The 20,281-nt window shown below is 45.3% G+C and overlaps 1 protein-coding gene across 8 annotated transcripts in view; it reads right to left on the bottom strand.

Moving 5' to 3' along the window:
• Positions 1–5,809: 5,809 nt before the first annotated feature.
• STARD13 (StAR related lipid transfer domain containing 13) overlaps positions 5,810–20,281 on the bottom strand; it is a 312,029-nt gene continuing 297,557 nt past the window's right edge. For 3 of the 8 annotated variants that reach the window (XM_052812403.1, XM_052812405.1, XM_052812404.1), the window contains 7 exons: positions 19,879–20,077; positions 16,628–16,835; positions 15,586–15,700; positions 14,587–14,808; positions 12,391–12,608; positions 9,100–9,276; positions 5,810–8,724 (listed from right to left, as the gene is read on the bottom strand). In XM_052812403.1, the coding sequence (XP_052668363.1) occupies positions 8,607–8,724; positions 9,100–9,276; positions 12,391–12,608; positions 14,587–14,808; positions 15,586–15,700; positions 16,628–16,835; positions 19,879–20,077 (1,257 nt within the window). In that variant the 3' untranslated portion in view covers positions 5,810–8,606. Of the gene's footprint in view, positions 8,725–9,099; positions 9,277–12,390; positions 12,609–14,586; positions 14,809–15,585; positions 15,701–15,769; positions 16,836–19,878; positions 20,078–20,281 lie in introns of those variants that run through there. The other 5 variants (XM_052812402.1, XM_052812401.1, XM_052812400.1 and 2 more) reach the window with 3 other exon arrangements.

Here is a 20,281-nt window from a genome sequence, read left to right on the forward strand (position 1 = left end):
AGGGCTGAGTTTTAACTCTCCCCTCATAACCTGGGATGTGTAATGTACTTCTCACTGATTTTTTTTATGGCATCAGTCCTTGCAGGGAAGGAGAGGACCTGGGCAGCGCCTTCTCTGTCCCACCTCTTTGGCTCTCAGGAGCCAGAGAAGCTTCCAAGCCGGAGCTCCCCCCTGGAGCTGTGCCTTGCTGGGGTGCGCATCCAAGCTGGAGCGGTGCCGAGCCCCAGGGCACTGGAGGAAGAGCAGAGCCGACGGCGTGTCCGGCCGAGATGCTGGCTGAAACGGCGGCTCGGCTCTCAGCAGCGAGCTGGCTGTTGCCTTGCCGCCTTCTTGCGCTCGGGGCTGTGTTGCTTTCGGCAGCGCCGTAAACCAGCGGGGCTGCACAAACACAACACCTGACCCAAGAAATCTGGTTTTCCTCCTGCCAGAGGGAACCGCGCATTGGCCGAGTGTTTAGTTCGAGAGGTGTAACGCTATAAACTACCTGTGCTGTAAAGTTTTACGAGGTGACAAAGTTTTGTAGTCTGGCAATAGCGCAGTCGAGCTGGAGGCCATGGGATGCCCTGCCAGGAAAGGGAGAGGAGCAAGCCGGCGAGGAGGGCTTCCCGGCAGGCTGCAGCCTCTCCGGTCGGGCCGGATGGTTCCCCGAGGGGTGCGAAGCTGCCGCTTCTCCGGCCTGGGACAGGCGTGAGCTGGGGGTTAGTGCTGGGTGAAGGATGGAGCAGGGCCAGCTCCAGCTCTCTCGCCACGTCCTCCTCCCTCTTTGGGCATGTATTTGTTTACGTTTGGGCTATGAAATGGGGAGCTAAACACCAAGGTGTGACATAGGTATGCCAGGGTGTATAGTTTATTTAGAAGACAAAATAATGTTTACAGGCCTTACAGATTTTTTGTTGATAGTTATTACTTGCAGCAAACCTTTTGCCTCTCTCTCTCCACTAGGATCAAACGGGTCTTATTTCCAAAAGCTGAGAAAATAAATGCTCATAAGGTAAGCTGCCAGTGTTGCAGTCGTCTCTCCCAGCACTAGCTGAGCCTTTAAGTCCACTTCTGATGGAAGTTTGTGAATTTTATACACATTTGTAACTCATTTATCTGCCACATTGCTGCAGGAGCCGTGAGCGGATATTGCCTCTCCTTGCACCTCGCAGCGGGAGGCGGCAGCACGTGGTTGCTCCTGCTTGGTATTCACAGGCACGTTCCTCCAGCTGGTGATATATTATTATTGGGCTGGAAGAAAAATAATGCCACCGAGCTCTTATTATTTTCTCCTTTTATCTGTTTGGTCATATTAATGTGGGATAATCATTATATAAATGCACAGGAGACGCAGTCAAGGACATATTCATTTTTAAAGAAGTAAGTCAGTCCTCCACTGCTCTTGTACTTCAGTCATTCATCTTCTGTCTTTAATTACAGCAAGTGATCTCAGAGGCACTTAAAAGATTAAATTACTCAATTATTTGAAAAACCCAAATGCAATAACTGTATCTTCTTTCTGATAAATACCAGTGATTGCTGGAAAAGGTTGCCCAAGGCAAGAAATACTAGGAGGCCAAGGAGGCCATAGTGTAATATTTTGGCTTAGCCCAGTGATACCCATTTAATTTTTCATTATTTGCAACTATTTTTTTTTTTTTTTTTTTGCATTGATAATAATGACAAACTTTTCCATCGCTGTCTTGGTGGTTTCAGCAGCGTGACGAACGCCGCCGCTCGGCTATTGATGAGTGTCCCGGCACCTCCTCGACTGCAGAGAGAACGCCATGAGACCACTCGATGATAACTGCAGCTCAAAAAAAAAGACCTAAAAGGCCACGCCTGGGCATCAGCATGGCCAGGCAGTAAACCCCATTCAAGGTGATGCTTGTCGATGGGGTTTGGTATGGTATTTGGGAAGGGTATGGTAATTAAGGTAATTAAAGCACGTGTGGTGGCTCATTCCGCGTTGGGGTGGCTTCACCACTGGCAGGGTGCCGGTGGGCAGTCCGGCTCGGGCCCTGCGATCTTGTGGGAAGCGGGAAAGGTGGCCTGCCAAAAGTTGTCTCTGAAGTGGTGCTCTCGCTGTCCCACGGCCCCGGGAGGGAGCTGCTGGTGTGCCCTGCGTGTGGGCATGGCCGCCAATGCGGTGACAGTGTGTCTGCAGCAGCAGAGCTTGTCCTTCCTCACCAGCAGCCCTGTTGCTCACCAGGGATCCCCAAATACAGCCACTGAAGAATGGGGAGTTTTCCCTAAATCATTTATTTTACCTCTTTTGGACGTGATGAGCCTGGGTAAGGGGGTGCAGGCTGGTGTGATCCCTCCTCCCTGGGCCAGGAGCAAAGGGACGTGACTTTTCAGGGAAAGAGAAATCCAGGCTAAAGAACTAAAATCCTGCCCTTTTTCGCTTGACAGGCCAGTTCTGAGTTCCTGTCCCATCGGGAGCCAGCCGACACCGTGCAAAATGCCGGAGCAGCCGTGAGCCCAGGGCGATCTGCACTTACAGCCATGGTGGGCTCCTTGCTCGTGCTGGTTAGCCAGCAGCGTGGCACATGGACGGGTGTTTGGAGCTGATAAACAAACTCCCTGCTTTCAGCTGCCCCCCACTGCAAGTCTCCAAACTGAAAGAGTCTGGAGGGGGAAAAAACCCCAGGACTCGCTGTTTGTGGTCAAGCCAGACCAGCTGTGGTGCTTCTGGTTGTACTGCCGTGAAGACCAAGCCTGGCTGGAGCCGGCGAGGTGCAGCGAGGTGGCCGAGCTTCCCCGTGCGGGTCTGGGGTCAGGCTGCACGCAGGCACCCAGCGAGCATCTGTCCCGCACGCGTGGCGGGGCGCTGCTGGCCAGCAGATGCTGCTGAGAGGGTTACTGTTGTCTGCTCCGCCACCTGTGGTTCTCACATTTATTTAATTAATAATAATAAAAAAAAGTAAAAGTCATTCAATATGCATCTTCGCAAGGAAAAGGAGTTGTTCCAGCAAGGAGTGGGCCAGGCGTGGTCTGGGGAGGGACAGATGGCCCCTGCAGCTAATTTGCTTCCATAAATCGCAAGCTGTTGCAAATCCTGACTGTAGCAAGTGCTGGCTTTGTGTTTAAGCCATGTGTCTGTCTTGGAGCTGCTACGAGCAGGTGAAAGAGAAAGAGCAGAGTCTGCAGTTTTAGGCTGAGTTTCCCTAGTGCCTTTTGCAGAATCGAGTATTTTGATTCAGAAATAAACCGTAATCCTCTAGCTGCCTGCCAGCGGAGCTCCATGCAGCTGCTCTGGCCAAGCAGGGCAGACTCCTGCTGGAGCAGACGCTCTCGCCGCAGAACGAGTTATTTTCTTGTTAAAGTGCAGTCACAGCTGGGACCCCATCCTGTCTCCTTGCAAACTGCTGCCAATAAACTGCACGCCGTGGTTCAAGTTTCTGCTCAAGGTAAAGAGCAGTTCAGTGCTTTCAAACTGCAGCAGCCTTTAGCCTCCCCGTCTTGCCGGACACACAACCCCTGGGAGAGGATCCAAAGTCCCAACTTGTCATTGTGGTGGGACTGAGGAGCACCTGTGCGGTGGTACGGGCTCTTGGTTATTTTCCAGCTCCTGCCTTCCTGCCTTCTTGCAGGAGAGACGCAGAAACGATCACTCCTCACCCCGGAGTTTTGTCCCCAGCGTGGGACATGGGACCTTTGCAGTCTCGAGCCCCGGCAGGCTGGCAATGCCCGACTCTCCCCTGTTGCAACTGGGGCTGGGCCCATTGACCGCTTGGCCGTGACCAGCCTGCCCTGCAAGCTGAACCCCGTGGCCTCCCGTGCAGCCCAGGCTGGAGCCCAGCCCGCAGACAGGCAGGCAGGGACGGAGCGAGCTGGGAAAAGGGCACGTTGGGCTCACGAGCCGGGCTTAGACAGTGGAAGAGAGCAGCGGAAAATAGCACACAATTCCCAGAAATAGGAGGTCAGGAGAGAGATCCTCCTTTCAGAGCCAAAGGGGTGGAAGGAGGCCAAGTGTCCAGGTTACTTCTTCTGCAAGCGATGCTAACCTTCATCAAAGGTACAGAGGCTCCGGTGCCTGGGTCCTGCTGTAGATTAGGGAGGGTATCATCTGGGGGTGTGAGACCTCCCCAACACTAGCCTATCAAAGACAGGCAAACAGTTATCATCTGCAGTGTTGTAATGTTTTCCCTGTCATTTACTCGTTAACCCAGACCCACTGCTCTGTGTTAGCCCTGGAGTTCCATGTACCCGTGCATTTGCTGAGCTGAATTTCTTGCACACTGAAGCAGTCTGCAGTCACACAGTGCTAGGTGGGATCTGGTCTGCATCCATTGCTGCTTTGGGGGAAAATGATAGCTTTCTACATAGTATAGCTGAATGACCCATAACATTGAGGGTCACAATTTAAACCGTACATTTTAGGCAAGTCCAAAGACCCACCTTGTTATGAGTCTGGGGTTTGATGCCCCCTACTCCTGGTCCTGTCACACCACGATGTGCAACTGCAGTTGTAACAACATGGTCTGCCTGGCCTAGCACCCATCCAAGTGAAGCCCTTGTGCAGCTTGTGACTGACACACATCTGGCAAGGAGAGCACGACATGGCCACGCTAAATTCCCAGGGGATCGTGAGTGGGTGATGCCATTTAAGTGCTGCTTTCTTTCTGGCAAGATCTGTGTTCGCTTCCCAGTTCTTCCATGGCACTATTGAGCTGGAGCAGCAGTATCAGTTTTCACCCTCTCCTATTTGATTTGCAGGCTCCAGCAGTCTTCCGGCTACTTCTTCGATATTTTCATCTCACAGTCATTTCAGTATGTTCAGCCTGTGCTCTCATCTAACAACTACCTGCTATTTTGAAGAGCAACATCTCTTAGGCATGCCAAGATCCTCCAAGGCTGACACTGATTCTGCAGAGCAAGTGCATCAAACAGAAGGATGCTTTGCTGGTGACTCCTGCAAGGTATTGTGAAGAGGATGGATGCCCAAGAATTCAACATTATAAAGACAGCACATATCAGGAACTGACACATCAGTGCTGTTAGGGTTAAGACAGTCTGTTTGCCCTGAAGTTGCTGCCGGTGGGGGGGGAGGGAGATACGGGAATGAGAGCGCATCATACACTGTATTTTTTTGCAAGAAAGGATGGACTTACGTAGCTGACCACCTCTGCCGTGGCAGAGAATTGGAGAAAAGTGCTTCCTTTCAGTCCAAAGTTTAATACTGAGCTTTCCCTGAATGGTGGGACATAAAGGCTTATCCCCTCCTTGATGGTCTCTCACAGCTGACTCCCTGCTCAGCATCCTGCTTTCTGGGACTCTGCTTCTTTTGATAATTCAAGAGAGAGTTGGAGAGATACAGGCCCATCCAAAGGGACATTTATTCCATCTGTAAGACAAACCCCAGGAATCACTATCCCGCTGTTGCATCTTTCTTTTTTGCAGTGGCTGGATGGATTTGAGATGGCTGAAGTCTGATAATGTGAACCCAATCTGTAAGGCCTGTAAACAGTCCCTCTTATGAACCTAGACTTAGATTATTAACAAGACCATAGATGCAGAAACATGGTTGAATTCAGTGGAGTCAGGGGCCTAAACACTGTTGAGGACCTCAGTTCACCTTCCTCAAGCCAGCCATCCTGGCTTAATGGCTTCTTTGGAAAACATAATCTTTGCCATGAAGCTCGTGTATACTTAAGGACACTATAGGATAAGTATAATGGACAACAATATCATTTTGAGCCTAAAATCATTATTGAAGTCCCATATCAGAACAGTTTAGTGTACAGCAGGTTGCAATAAAGCAAGGGCTTAAACGTACCGTGTTTCTTGTGCCAATGCATGAAATGAGCGCACAAAGGAAACGTGATTCTTTAGTGTATGCAAATTTATTCAACTCTGCAATTGTTTATTTACAACTAATGACTGATACCAACAGATGAGGTAAAAATATGAGGTATTGATATGAGTATAACATTTAAAAATGCAATTATCATAAGGTATTCTCAATGGCAATGTAATACAAAATACTGTGGTAGCTGAATGGTAGACATGGTATAACGTGCATTTTAAAGAAATCCGATTTCATTGATAAATGGCTTAGAGATGCCAGAAGCACATGTCAGAGCTTCTGCAAGGGTAGGAGGACAACCCTACCTTGCTAACGGCAGCAGGCGGCACAGGGCCCCTTCCAGCTGAGCGATGACTTATCAGACGGGATAAAACCCCTGTCTAGGTTTTCCCTTCATTTCCTTAAGAAATTATTTCCCGTCAGACAATTGCCATTCCCAGGGCCAGAAATTCTGTGCCCATTAATACTGAGGCACTACTGTATTCGTTCACGCAAACTAACGTAGCAGAAGTGCTCTAATTGCTTGTGTTTTGGAAGACAGCCGGCACGAAACCTGCTGCCGCGACTACGGGCGTTTGGGGAGGAGGTGCCGCTTTCTGGGACGGCGGTCTGGCTGGGACCAGGGGACTGGCCTTGCCCCACCAGCTCGTGAGCCACCGCTCGCTCCCAGGAAGGCTGGACCTCGGCAGCGATGGTGCCCTGCGGCCGGCTGCTGAGCGCCAGACTTCAACATGGCCCGGTAAGGGTGTGAGCGCTCCCGTCTTTAAGACAAAAACACGCAATAGTTGCACATCGCGACTACTGTTGGCCGTAAACGCAAGGCAGGAGCTCACGGGTGGCCAACCTCCCCCGTCCTATGAGTTGCACGATAAAACGTGGGTGAGACAGCTCGTGGGGGAAGACAACAGTGACTTTTGGGGGTCTTGCTAGTCCACGGGGAGACCGTGCTGGGTCACCCTGCCCCTGTCCACCCCAAGCTCCCACCGGCTTGCTTCCTTGGGTTGCAGGGCTGTCCCCCACCGGCACGGCCCTTGCGCGTGTCCACGATGGCACGTGGGACCCTGCTCTAGCAGCTATCAAGGACCACACACGGTCCACCCTGGGGCAGATTCAAAGCACTGGCTTTGAAAAGACTTCCCCATTTACTGAATCAGGGCACAAAACTGTAGCTTCGCATAGGAAATGCATCCTGCTTAATTGACCTCATACTAAATCTTAGCGGATTTTGTTGGAAGGACTGAGCTAAAACACCGGCTATGAATGACTCAGCTGGTTTATGCAGCAATAAATAAAGTCAAAGTGAACAAATGCGATTAATGAAGAACAGTATTAACAGGCTTGTACATTCTTATTGAACCATAGATGTAATATCATTTTTGGTCTTAGGTTAGTTAAAAACAAAACGGAACCCTGCCTCAAAGGTAACGTTGACAAATTATTATTATTATTACTTTTAAAGCATTATTCCATTAGCAAAATAATAAGTCCCTGAAAATGAATTGATGTAATAGGCTTAAATGGCTCCTACTCCTCATAGTCAGGGGCTAATCCTGCTCCCACCAATACCTACAGAGGCAGGATCATGCAGATCAGTGCAATATAATATGAAAATGCTTGCTGTTACTATAAAAGCAATCTTTCAAGCATAGTCTGCGTTTAGTCTTTTAAATCTCCAAGATGTGTTTAAAAGCTTAAAAAAGTTTAGTTATTTGTGTAGTAAGAATATTAAAAGGCGTGGTATTCATCTGCATGTCATTGTGTCCGCTGGATGTGGAAAATCTGCTTTGGAGTTTCTTAACAATTAGCCATCTCTACGGGAGAAGGAAAGAACACAGAAACGCTTACTCAGAACCTAGACAAAATGCTAAAGAAAAAAAAAGAAAAGATTTACAGCTTCATAACTTACCGGTCTGATTTCAGACACCCCAGTACACACAGCATTACCTTGTACTCTGCAAGAATGAGCAGTTACTTTGAACACTGCACATAGTGAGATTCTCTAGTGACAGATATACCATTAATTAAGGCAATAGGTAAGTTTTCAACACCTTGTACTAACAGTCACAATTCTGCAGCTGAATATAAATGGCCTTCAAAATGTCTATCTCTGTTACATTTCCACGGATTTTATTTGGTGAGACTGATCCAGTCCTCATTATTTTTAAACGTACAGTAACCTCCTTCCTCCTTAGGTCTTGTAATTCTTCCTACATCTATTTCTAGGTACCTTCTCACAGCATACACAAACACGAAACATATTTGGGAACAGGCAGTTCTGTTATCTCATGGATTATGCCTGGTAGCCCTGTGATAATAGCAAACACAGCTTATGTAGCAGTGACACACTAAGAAACAAGTGACAGATTCACTTAAGGTCCAACTGATGCAAGTGATTTGCACTGAGTTATATACAAAATAATTAATTTATACATATACATATATATATAGATATAATATAGATAAATATATACATACTGTACATAATTTATTTACAATTAAAATATGCTTCTTAGAAGCCTTTAAATACCAGAGTTATGTAACACACAAGTAATGGCAATAGTCTGATTTTGAAGTAATAATGATAAAAGCTCTCTCAAGAAATGTTTACTTCAATAATTGAAATTAATAAAGAAGGGATATGGTGGGGGGAGGTGAAGTCTCCAGAATAAAATAACTTTCCTATAAAATTCCTGTTTCAGCTTTGTACAGACCCAGGTCTGGTCAGATTTGCAGCTTAGATAAGATCTTTGCTTTCAGTATTCCTGTTCCCTGCCAGACCCCGACTTATGCTCACACGCTCCCAGGAACACCTTCCTCAGATTTTTGTTTCTGGTCCCTCGGCAATCAGAGGCTGAAATGAGTTTCTGATCCTGGCAACTTCTGCTGCACACAGATGCCCAAAGCCTTTGTTGTACCACTCTGGGGAATGTCCTCTGAAGAAATGGAAAGAGAATTATTGAGAAACTCAAATACTCAAGAAATCCACCCTGCGGGAACAGGCTTGCCATGCTTCCTACTCCCCGCTGCCCACGGTGGTGGTGGTGACTTCAAATACTTGTCATTGTAAGCGTACTCTGAAGTTCTCCCTTGCAGTGATCAAGTAAGCAGATTTTATTTCTACGATCGCACTGTAACAGCAGTAGACACTGAGCAGAGAAATGAGCTTGGTGGACATAAAAGACTGCAGGAAGACTCCAAAGCAGCAAAGTTACATTGACCATGTCCTCTGTTCCCAGCGCCTCCCCTCCCTGAGCTGGAGGTTTTTGCCCTGCTGAATAGACATCTGCTTTTTGCAGTGGGATACTTACTTTAGGTCAATCCTGCAGATGTGGGTCAGCCTGGCTTTTCCTGAGCCACACGGCTCTATCAAGTACTGCGAGTCCATCACGATGGCTCGCACACCTCCCATAAGAGGAGCCTCTTCGTGCTCCACAGAGACGGCAACCAGCATGCACATCCCCTTTGGCAAATCTGTCCTCCATGTCCTGCAGGAACACGTTCGAGATGGAATCACTTTAGTAATGAAACTTTTGGGCACATGAGTAAGAACCACAATTAAAGTCACAGTTTGCTTGTCTGCCTGTCCTTGTTGCCTGTCATGCCACTGGACTGCCCTAGGAGTCCCTGGAGGAGTTTTGTGTTCCCCAGTTGGGGGTCTGACCATGATGTGGAATGGCCACCCATCTACGTTGCTGCAGGCTCCAGGTAGAGAAGTTTTACTTCTCCGCATGAGCATTTTGTAACCATTATGTATTACAGGGCATGATACAGCCTTTTGCAGACAGACAGAAGTTTTGGAAAGGAGCTAAAGTGAGCGTAAGCCATCCAGCTGAAATGTTGCATTGCACCCATGCAGACTTACAGAACAACAGATAGTTTAGCACAGCAGAAATCCTCACTACTACCCGCATGGACTTCTGAAACTCCCAGAACATGTTTCAAGGGCATCTGAATTCAGAACAAAATATCCTTTCGTTTGTTCCCTCTTCCAAGTTTCTAGCCTCTCTTGCATGCTGCAGAAGTTTTCCACCAAGTTCAGGAGACCTAGCCTTTAATACTTCACATTTTTTTCTTGTTCTGTAAGCATTCTCTACGTATTCTGGCATCTCACATCTTTCTCATCTGCCTTGAATCTCACAGGATAGGTCCATGCTCTTTCCTATGCCGTGGGAAGAAATGAGAAATTCCCACCGTGCTGTGTAATGTGCATCACCTTCCCGTGGGCTGTCTGACAAAGGGATTATTCTACCTTGGGAAGTATCATGTTTTAGCAGGTAAACTGCTTTCAAGGACTGTTGAAGTTTGGACTTCAGCAGAGAATTTTAACATTCTGCATTTTTCTTGTATGAAATTGAGCTGTTATTCAAGACGCTGCAGGAAGGTACTGACTTCAGAAGGTTTTACACCTGTCTGTGCATTAATACAAAGGATGAGCTATCGTGGCAGATGAAGCACATGGAGAGTAGGAAATCACATCTCGGATCTACTGTGAAATGCTGAACCATCTCCTGTGAACGCTTGCACAGTGCTTAGATATGACCGTATAATTTTGGTAACTATGCGGCACTTAACTTGGGCCATTTATGAAGCAGAAAACTGTATCCCAGAGACTGCGGAAGACTTATGATTCCTATTCCCAGTTATATGGATTTAGGCCAGTTTCTGTACTTCTCTAAATATCTTACAGTAGGAAAAACGGGCATGGCACCTAACTCACAGAGGTGCTCTGATACTTAATGAAGATGAAATATGTGAGGAATCTTTAATGAAAAGCAATGCCCGTGCAGGGCAGCTGAAAGCTGCGTCAGATCCCAGGCAAATGAAACATTGCCCCTATCCTCTTACCATTACAGTCTTCTCGAGGGGGCCTAATCCCCTTGTTATGACTGTCAAATTAAAAAAAAAAAAAAAAAGAACAAGTTTATCCTTTGACAGCCAAAAGTTTGATTGGGAAGGAGAAAATTGCCGTCTGTTAAAATATATTTATTCATGTCCCCAGAGGTGAATTATAATTTCACTGTTCACTTCCCACCAATCATAAGGTATCAAATTGACAGCAATATTGCTAGCTAACCTTGCTCTAGACCTAATGATATAAATCAAAAGAGATAAACAACAGAATCTGACAGATCTGCCTGACAGCTGTTTTCAACCCTTAAAAACTCACCAGGATTCAGTTTTATAATATGTATTTCAGTCCTTGGGGATCATTCTGCCTGGGTTAGTGAAAAGAATGAGAACTCGATGGCAAGATTTTTCTTTAACTGATGTGACTGCACAGCAGGCCTTTAAAGAACATAAACCACCACGAAACCTAATAGTGAACTAAGTGGCAAATAAGAGCACAGAATTACGGTCATCAAAACCTCCCCGCTGGTCCCAGACAGTCTTCTTGGTGCTATGTGGAGGGCCAAATTTATCACTGGTTTAAGTCAATAATATTACATAAGAAAATTAATTATAAAATAATTAATTTAGCCCAGTATACTGTGGGAAGGCAAAGGAAATAGAATAATGGGAGGACTGGTGTTTTAAACATTATGAAGACCTTACAAAGAACGTTTTTTAAATCTTCCCCTAAGAGTTCCAATAATTCTTCCCTTATACTGAAAATATCTGCATGTTATCATTCTGTAAGAGAATACTGAAGTTCATACAAGGGATGTACTATTATATTTTATTGGGTTCATCTTTTTCCTTCAATCTTTGTTCCCTCTAATACAATTCTGACTCACTGGACTATTTCACTTGTCAAAACTGCTTAGTATTTCTCTGGTGCATCATTTCAATCAAAGAAAGCAGAGACCAAGAATGGGAACACACAAAATCATCCTGAAATAAGTAACTGTAGGATTGACCCTGTAAGTGAAATATGTCAGCAGCTCCACAATAGCTCTTAGCAAGCAAAGGGCCAGGATTTCAAAGGCAGAAGGTGCATAAGTGCATAAGAGGAATTTTTTTGTGTGTCTGTTCTCTACAGGCAGATAGACAATAGCAGAACTGGGATTGAATTTGGAATATTGATACACAGCTATACATTTATTTGAGAGACGTCATCCCCCGCAAGACAGTCAGACTACATATCTACTGCCTCTTTCTGTTCATTTCCACACTAGCATTTTTATGGGTTAGCATTTCTTGGTCCACAAAGACTGCAAATCTAAAATAACAACTTATATAGACACCGTGTAACAACCTTAGCTTAAAAGCATCACTATCTTCTCTACTAAACATTTGGCTCTTAAACATCAAACATTCCCCAGAGAACAGCAAAAGCAGTGTAAAAAACCATTGGGTTCTATTTGCACTGTTTTGACAACAAACAATGCTAAGAGAGAACAGCAGCTATTATCAGACATCTGTTCTAAGGAAGAAATTATATTTATGGCCTCAGGAGTATGTGCTGCTCAAATTACATCAGAGAAAAGGTCAGCATGCTCTCGGTGTACAAATTTAATTCAGTTTGAGAAATCAACACTGCTGCCCAGAAGTAGAGTTCTCGAAGCACAATTATACAGATGCAAAGGCTGAGATAAGACCAGATCTTCCTCGTATGCACTGCAGGAAGCAAAAGTGCTGGAGAACTGGCCTTAGCTTACCTTAGAACGACAAAGTCACGGACGGGATGAGGAGCCATGCTGTTGAAGACATACTGGTAAACTTCTGTCTGCTTGTCCAGGCTCTCGACCACCTTCCACTGCAAGAAGTCCTCATCCCAGAGGTGACGTTCTCTCAGCACTCGATTCAGGACAACTGATGGGGGGGCTTCAACTTCCACCGAGGCTTTCCAAAGCCTTAGCGGGTTCCCATCCCCAACCTGGAGTAAAGCAACAAAGAACATAAACCCCCATGATTTATATGCCTATGTTCAGCAGATGGTAACTGAGGACAAAATCTTGATATGGGTATCTGACTTTAGCTTAAGAGCATGCATATTTCCCTGCTAATCATTACTATTATTGCTATTGCTGCTGCTCTACTGTATGGAAAAACATAAGCATACTAGTCCTGGATGGAAAACTGAAGTGATACATTACTTTTGCTCTCACACCAGTGTATATTTGGACCAGTTCCCATAGTGCCAGTGGAGTTGCTGTATTATTGCTGGCATGACAGACACTTTTTCAACCCCAAGCATTGTAAGAGTAATGAATAATAGGTGTGTGCAGAAGTAAAAACAGATGAAAGGAGAGACTGAAACCCTGGGCTGAAATGAAGCTACTACCTTGGGCAATATGATGCACTAGCTGGGACTGAGGGTCCATTAACCCTCCTGGTTAATTGGTGGAAGAGCAAAACATGCTGATTCAGTTATGTGTCAGGTACACAGATGTTTGCTCCTCAAAATAGCTGCAAGGGAGGTACTGGGAAAATGCCTTTCAAAGAAGGAACACGCAAACTGCTTGCTAACTCCTCCTAGCTCACGGCTTCTGTTACTTGTTATACCTCCACAGCATGCAATAAGGGGAGCGGAAAGTGCTGGGCTATGCACAAGATGAATATCCTAAATTCCACACATACAGCTTTTCTGCGTGGTTTTAGGGGTCATAGGCAGCAAACAAGTTAACGGTAAGCACTGGATCTTGCAAGCCCTGCTTTTCTAACCCCTCCCTACCCTGGCATCCTCACGTACCAATGCTAGTGCTCCAGAAACCTCCAGCACCTCCCACAGACCCAGGATTGTGTCCCCAGAAACCCACCTTCCACCCCTCCCACCTTCAATTATTTTATGTTGTTCTAATTCCTTCTCCCCAAAGCTCTCGGTTCCCCAGTCCCCCTGCCCTAGAGCCCCGGGGACTCCCCATCCCCTCTGCAGTCCCAGCTGCCCTCGACCCCAGACCTGGGCATCCCCTCTCCCACATCCCACATCCCATCCCCTCTCCTCCATCCCATGCCTGAGCCCCGCTGCTCCCTCCCCAGGCTCCCCCAGTCCCTCCCTGGAGAGGTCACTCACAGAAGCTGGCTACAAACCAGAGTAATTGTCATTTCTTTGCCCTAGAAGAGGGGTCACACCTTCCCAAACAGGGGTAATGCTGCCTCCTGCCCCCTCACCGTCCAGACCCCACACTCCTCCCAGCGCCCTTCCCCTACCGAACTAGCGTCACCCACCCCGAACCCATCCCCTCCTCTCGCTAGCTGCTGCTGGTTTGCAGACCTCTGTTTTGCCATTGCATTTCCAGCAGCACTGAACTCCGCTATCTGCAGGGACCCTGCAGCACCCTCCTCCTGGCTGCGGCGCTCTGGCTTTCCCTGCAGAAGTGACGGAGCCTGGAACAACTTCAGAAATCTTGATAAAAGTTGTAGATATCAAAAATCCACCGGAAACAAGGACAAGAGGATCAGGGATAAAACTGGCCACGTGGCTGGCCTGGCTAAGTCAAGCAGCCTGAAGAGGTTTTTTAATACCTATGTTCTGGCTGCGTTCTCCAAAATGCTGCCAAACAACAGGAGACGGTCAGAAGCTTTGCCTGTCCCCCAGTCAAAGAGCTTACCCAGGTAATGTTATCTGTTGTTGGAAGTCTCAGCTCGCGCTCTGATTGCGTTGTTTGCTGTATCGCTTACTTTACCCATTTTGTAGACCTTAGCTTCCTTTGCGTGCCTTCTTCTGGAATCTCATACTTGAATTACTATGGTATTACATTTTTAACTGCTTTTAGTAGTCTTCTAAAAAAACTTTGGGTCCTCACCAGACAGAAGGGTACGTATTTAGCCAGGCAACAAGTCAGAGTGTCCCACAGCTAGGCTGTATTTTGCTTTGGTTTCTTTACTGCTTCTTCCACGTCTCCCCAAATTACCTTTTTGTAGGCGAGTTCTGTGTTCTCTATACTGGAACACGTGACCCATCCTTTGAATTTCTCTTTTGCTTCTTTCTGGAGATTCTGCATGAGACTTTCCAGGTACATCTGATAGTTCCCTCCTTCCTCATCCACTTGTTTTCCGAGCTCGTCTAGGGTGGGAGAATGCACTTCTGCGTCGACATAGGAGTTTCGGGACTGGGTGACCATCTCGTGCGGGACCTGTGCCACAGAAGGGAGGGAAAACCCATGGGGAAAACCTCCTGCTGAGAGCTTTTCCTTAAGGCAGTGTGTTTCTAGGCTGATGGACCATTCAGGATCCAATTGCCATGAGCCTATGGTCAGTAAAATGGATACCTATTGCTGTCTTTGCTTCTTATGCAAGACGAGAAATCAAAGTAGTATAATGAACCAGCTCAGAATAGCACTACTCATGCAGAATGGTATTAGGCTGATCAACTGTATGTCAATACACCTGTGTTACTCCTCTAGGCCCCAGAAATGTCACCTTGTGCTTCGGGGGAAGGGAGATACGAGCATTATCTCTCCTCCACCTGCAGTGAAAGTAGCTGCAGGAATGACTGCATATTCCTATGTGATTTTAGCTTTATTGCACGACACACAGTAATAAAGTGTATCAGCTCTTCTTTTTGAGATGAGTAAGTTTTAACTGAGGTGTTAAAAGCATTAAAATAAAATGAAATGTTAAACCAGGAGATTCTGATTTTAATTAGACTAAAATTTCCTAAACCAGTAGTTTGGGTTGAACACTGCCACAGAATAATTACCCTGCACTTTTAATAGTTGCGTCTTTGAATACTAGAAGGCAACAGTCATAAAGAAATGAGATAAATAAACTTTAGATAGAGCAAGTTTACAAATAAGTGAGGCACCATCAATCTCTGAGCTGAGACAAGACAGAAAATGTAAGCGTAAACATAAATACTTCAAAGGATGCTGCATTATGGGGGCATGAATAATGCCGTTTGAGTGTCTCACCTCAAAAAGTTTGTTGCATTCCATTATCATGTGAGCAAGTCCCTGAGTAGCTGCCAGGTTTTCACTGAGGTCCTTCTGATCTGGCTTCCCTGTTGCATATTTTTTCTGCATTACCCTGTAATTGAATTCAGTGTCTCAGGTAAAAAGAGCTGAAACTTTTAAATATGAAAGCTAACAGCAGCAGGATGTTCAGAACACCAGAGAGAAAAGCCTATCTTTAGTTTTTATTTATCACAAAGGTTGCTCAGCCTGTTGGGCCTTTTTTAAAGGAAAAATGTTTACCTAAAATATTGTTGAGCCAAAGGTAAAAGCAGGAAAGGTTATGCATGTCCTGCATTAGGTGCTGTACATTTTGAAATGGATTTCTAACAGACATGATGTACAGCGGTTTACGTTGTTACTCCTTAAAGTGCTTGCTCAGACACTGGTTGTACACATACGTGACCAAGAATCTCAGTTTATTCTGAACCAGATGGGGGAAAAAAAGAAGTCAGGAGGGACATCTAATTGGGACCACTAATGTTTAACAGGGTCTACACTCTGTTTGGTCTACAGTCACTGTGTTACGCACCATCTTAATGTGGCCTGAAATAAACTTGGTTTCCCAAGTGGCAGAATGTAGCCAGAAAATACCGAGTGAAAAACCACTCACTGAAAATCTGCATATTAAAATCCTTTAAAACATGGTCAATCTTTCACTTCAGCCACAGCAAAGTCAGGCCCTTTCCCTTCACAGAAGCCAACATCACTCGTACAAAACTCACTAGTGCCCCACTGAAATTTTGCATGGGAAGCAGGCACTGCATATTCACAACAGCCAGCCAGAAATGCCTGCTGGGCTTGTGGAAACACCTTCTGTGCATGTACAAGTGTGCTCCTGGCTCTGCAGCACAGGCTTTCCCCTCTCACTGAAGCCATGCCCTGTGTAACGTGCTGGAAAGCAGATGCTTTGGAAAATTTTATCCTGCATACCTTTAGAAACACTGAAAGCATCATTTTGTGTTAAGGATATGACTATTTATAGAGTTGAGAAGAAACTTGCCTCGGTGAGCTTTCTTTCTTCACTATATTGAGATGGAAGAGGGAAGGGGCCAGACAAACAGCTATGTTCATAGGAGTCATCTGATTCTCCTCCACGGAGGTGACGTCGCTCAGGAAGCACAGCAGAGTCTGCAAAACCTCCCGGTTCTCGTCGGACATCAGCATGATGGCTGCCTGCACTGCCTGCAGCCGCTGCTCCTTGGGGACGTCTGAAAAAAAGCAAGTGCCATTCAGGGGGGGTCAGTTGTAAGATCCGATAAGGAGCCAGGAACGAGATAGAGTTAGCACAGGCATTCACGCTCTGGGAATGGCTTTCTGGAGAGGCAGGTGACAGGGGACGAAGGGGCAAAGACCAGCTGGTTGTTGGAGGGTCGTGGTATTTGCTCATCCGTCATGCACAGCTCGCCTAGCTAGCTTATGATATTTCTGTGTTCATTTGAAAGGCTGTTCCCCAAGAAAGAGACTGAACTTCATTTAAAGTTTAGGAAGGGATAATAGTACTCAGTACTCCTATCTTTAAATGGTATTTTTCAGGTTTCTTTTGTCCCCTGGGAAGACAGTTCAAAAGCTTTGGGAAAATACTTACACTTGCATCCTAAACCAGAAAAGACTTTAATGAAAGTGATAATGGATATGCTTAAATAGCACCTCAGACAGATTCATTTCTAAGGCTACCATAAGTTTTCTCAGTTTGGACTTGGAGCCCTCCTCTGGGTATTACTTACGCTCTATATATGATCGAACAGAAGAAGAACAAAAGCAGATTTACAGTAGAGGGAACAGCCAGCTTTTAAGCTCTGCCTGCTAGCCTTGTACAAGCACTTTATTTTAAAAGCTTCAGACATGAACGACAAGCTGAACACAGCCCAATGCTTCTGATTTTCTAGAAGCAGCAAGGCCAGGTCTTCCTGAGAAGTAAGAGGAGCCTTTGCTAAACCCGTGCAACGTGTCTTTTCTCCCCACATAGCCTCCTGGTACTCCCTCACCTGTACTGTTGCACTGGTGGTCTCACACATAGAGAAGACTGGCCAGCCCTTCCAGTCATAGGTAAACATTAGGCAACTGAGAGTTTTCGGGAAATGAGGAAAGTTTCTTCAATGCTATGCCATATAGACTACTACACTAGTCATCTCATCCCCAGTCCTCTGTGTTACAGCAAAACAAGCCATGCTGGATATATGAGAAAGATCCTCAGTGAGTCCCAGAAAATAGGAAATCCCTTGCCAATACACTAAGAGAGGAAAAATCCTTCCTAACTTCACATTAATAATTTGTTAAACAGGATGAAGGGGAAGAAAAATTCCCAGCTACAGATTTATTTAATTGCAGACATTATGAAATACAGTTGGTATCCCAGCAATTCTCAACATTTTTCTTTCTGTGAAAGGAGTTTTGTCAGTACCGTCTAAACCAGAAAAATATATTTGTTGTTGGTCACATGGAAAAAAACCCACTGCTACTCATTCTTAATCCAAACATTGGTCTCCAGTATCTACAGAGCCCATCTTTTCCTGTTCCCACTTTGGTTTAAACAGACCCATTCTCAAGTCTTTCTGAAATCCTTTAAACTACTGGTGCAGTTCAAGAAAATCTTTCCTAGCACTTTTTTTCCCCCTCCTATCAGTGTAAGAAGAGTTCTTCAGACTGCCCACTGCAGTACCACGTAGGGTTACAGAGTCAGCCCATGTCCCTTTTTACATTTTTTTTTGTTGTCTAACAGCAATGTTTCACCGTTCAGCCTCGTGGCTGTTGTGAATCCTAATGCCAGGCTCCTGACTCAGAGATGGGGAGTTGTTCTGGCTACAGACCTAATAATGCCGATGACATTGAGATCTGCCATGTCTCTCTTCCTTTAGCAAGGGGGTAGTTTACTTGCAGTCGCTCCTGTGCCAAGATAGGATATTCCCAATTTTCATCAAGTAATAGTTTAAAGGTGATTTTTTTTCAAGGACATGTGGATAATCTTCTCCATGGCTACTTCACTATGGAAACAATTGTGATTGATTGCCATTTTATTAGCACCAAGAATGTCTGTTGCTTTTCTGAACAAGCTCATTGATGTGTACGTAAGCAGACAAGACCTGCAACTTGTGAGGAGGAAATGATGGTCCAGGGCTAGGCACCAACTGTTTCAGTTCACTTGCGTCCCAAGACATCGTGTATGACCAAATCCACTAAATTTATTTGCGATGCTGTCTCTCGTGTGGAAGATCACGGCATTTCTCTACCAGCTACAGACACTGTGATGTTAAATACATTAGTGACTATGCACCACAGACAGATTTTTACAGTAAAGGGAGGCAACGGAAGTAACTTAGATTCTTTAGCACTGGGATTATACAGTGTTTAAAAATGACTTTCTATTGTTTTGGCAGCTGAAACGTCTGCAAGTGAAAAGACTAGACACACTTCTCTTTAGTGCTTCCAATTACTTGGCTTAGGCTGGCTGGGTATGCTTTTCTGTATCTGCCAGAGCACTGGCTGACTGGCCTTCATAATGGACATTGTCAGGAAAACACTCTAATTCCTCTGGCTTTCCAGTGTTTTCCTCCTTGTTTATTTCTCCCTCAGTCTGGAGAAGAGATACACAGTCATTTCCTGATATACAGGGATTTTCATCATTCTGATGCATTTGAGCCTCAGATTTTGCTGAAGACTGCTTATGCTGAAATGAAAAGAAGAAACCCTCTGGGTTTTTTTCTTTCTCCATGAGATCTTTACATAAAAGCTGAAGATCTAAATGAAGGCAGCTTGTTTCTTGCATGTACATTTTATTGACTATAATGAAAAGGCAAATCAAAAGTCACAGCAAGGAAGGGGACTGCACAGGCATGTGTTCTCATGGTCAAGTACCACTTCTCCATGCCCAGAAGACTCACTTGTATTGAGATGTCTGCATGAAATGGGCCCACAGCTTAAAGAAATCTGACAAAAATGTGAGTCTTCGTGCTTTTTATGTCCATGGCAGCCTGTCCTTCTGGCTTCTTTCCAGTTGTGAGGCTGATATTTTCAAAGCTTTTCAACATTTGAATGCTGTATTTCCATTAAAATTGCTAGTATTCTGACTCTGAAACCTTTAGGCAGTTCTAAAAATCTCTTAGTGAAAGATTTTGAGGGCAGAGAGGTTCTTTTATACATCTCAAAGGTGACTGGAAAGAATCCCATCCACTGTTAACATACCAAAATTATTTACAAGATATTATTATATAATATTTTCTAATTGTTTATAATAATAAAAATATTGCAACTTACATTGGTAGATGTGTAGAAAAGTCTCTCCTAGCTTACTTGTGAGGAGAGGTTCCGGCAAGTCCCTGAAAAATTGCTTTACCATGTCTGCCACATCATATGCCGACTGGTCTTCATAGCTGACGTTTTCTGGGGAGCTCTCATTCATCTGACGTAGGGCCTGGATTCGGGATTTCACTCCAGATTTTCGAAACAGACCCACCTAAAAAGGCACCATATTGAATTAGGTAAAAAGAAAACATTACTTAAAGAATATATATATAAAAATATATTACAGGGGACTTTGATCATGACCAAAGCTTGGGTTCCTTATTTTACTCTATGCAAGAACAAGGAAAACATGCAAATGCGACAGTCACGACTTGCCCACAAGCCTCGTAGGCAAGTGCATGCTCTCATGACAGGA

This window comes from Harpia harpyja, chromosome 17, assembly GCF_026419915.1.
Source record: "Harpia harpyja isolate bHarHar1 chromosome 17, bHarHar1 primary haplotype, whole genome shotgun sequence".
NCBI lineage: Eukaryota > Metazoa > Chordata > Aves > Accipitriformes > Accipitridae > Harpia > Harpia harpyja.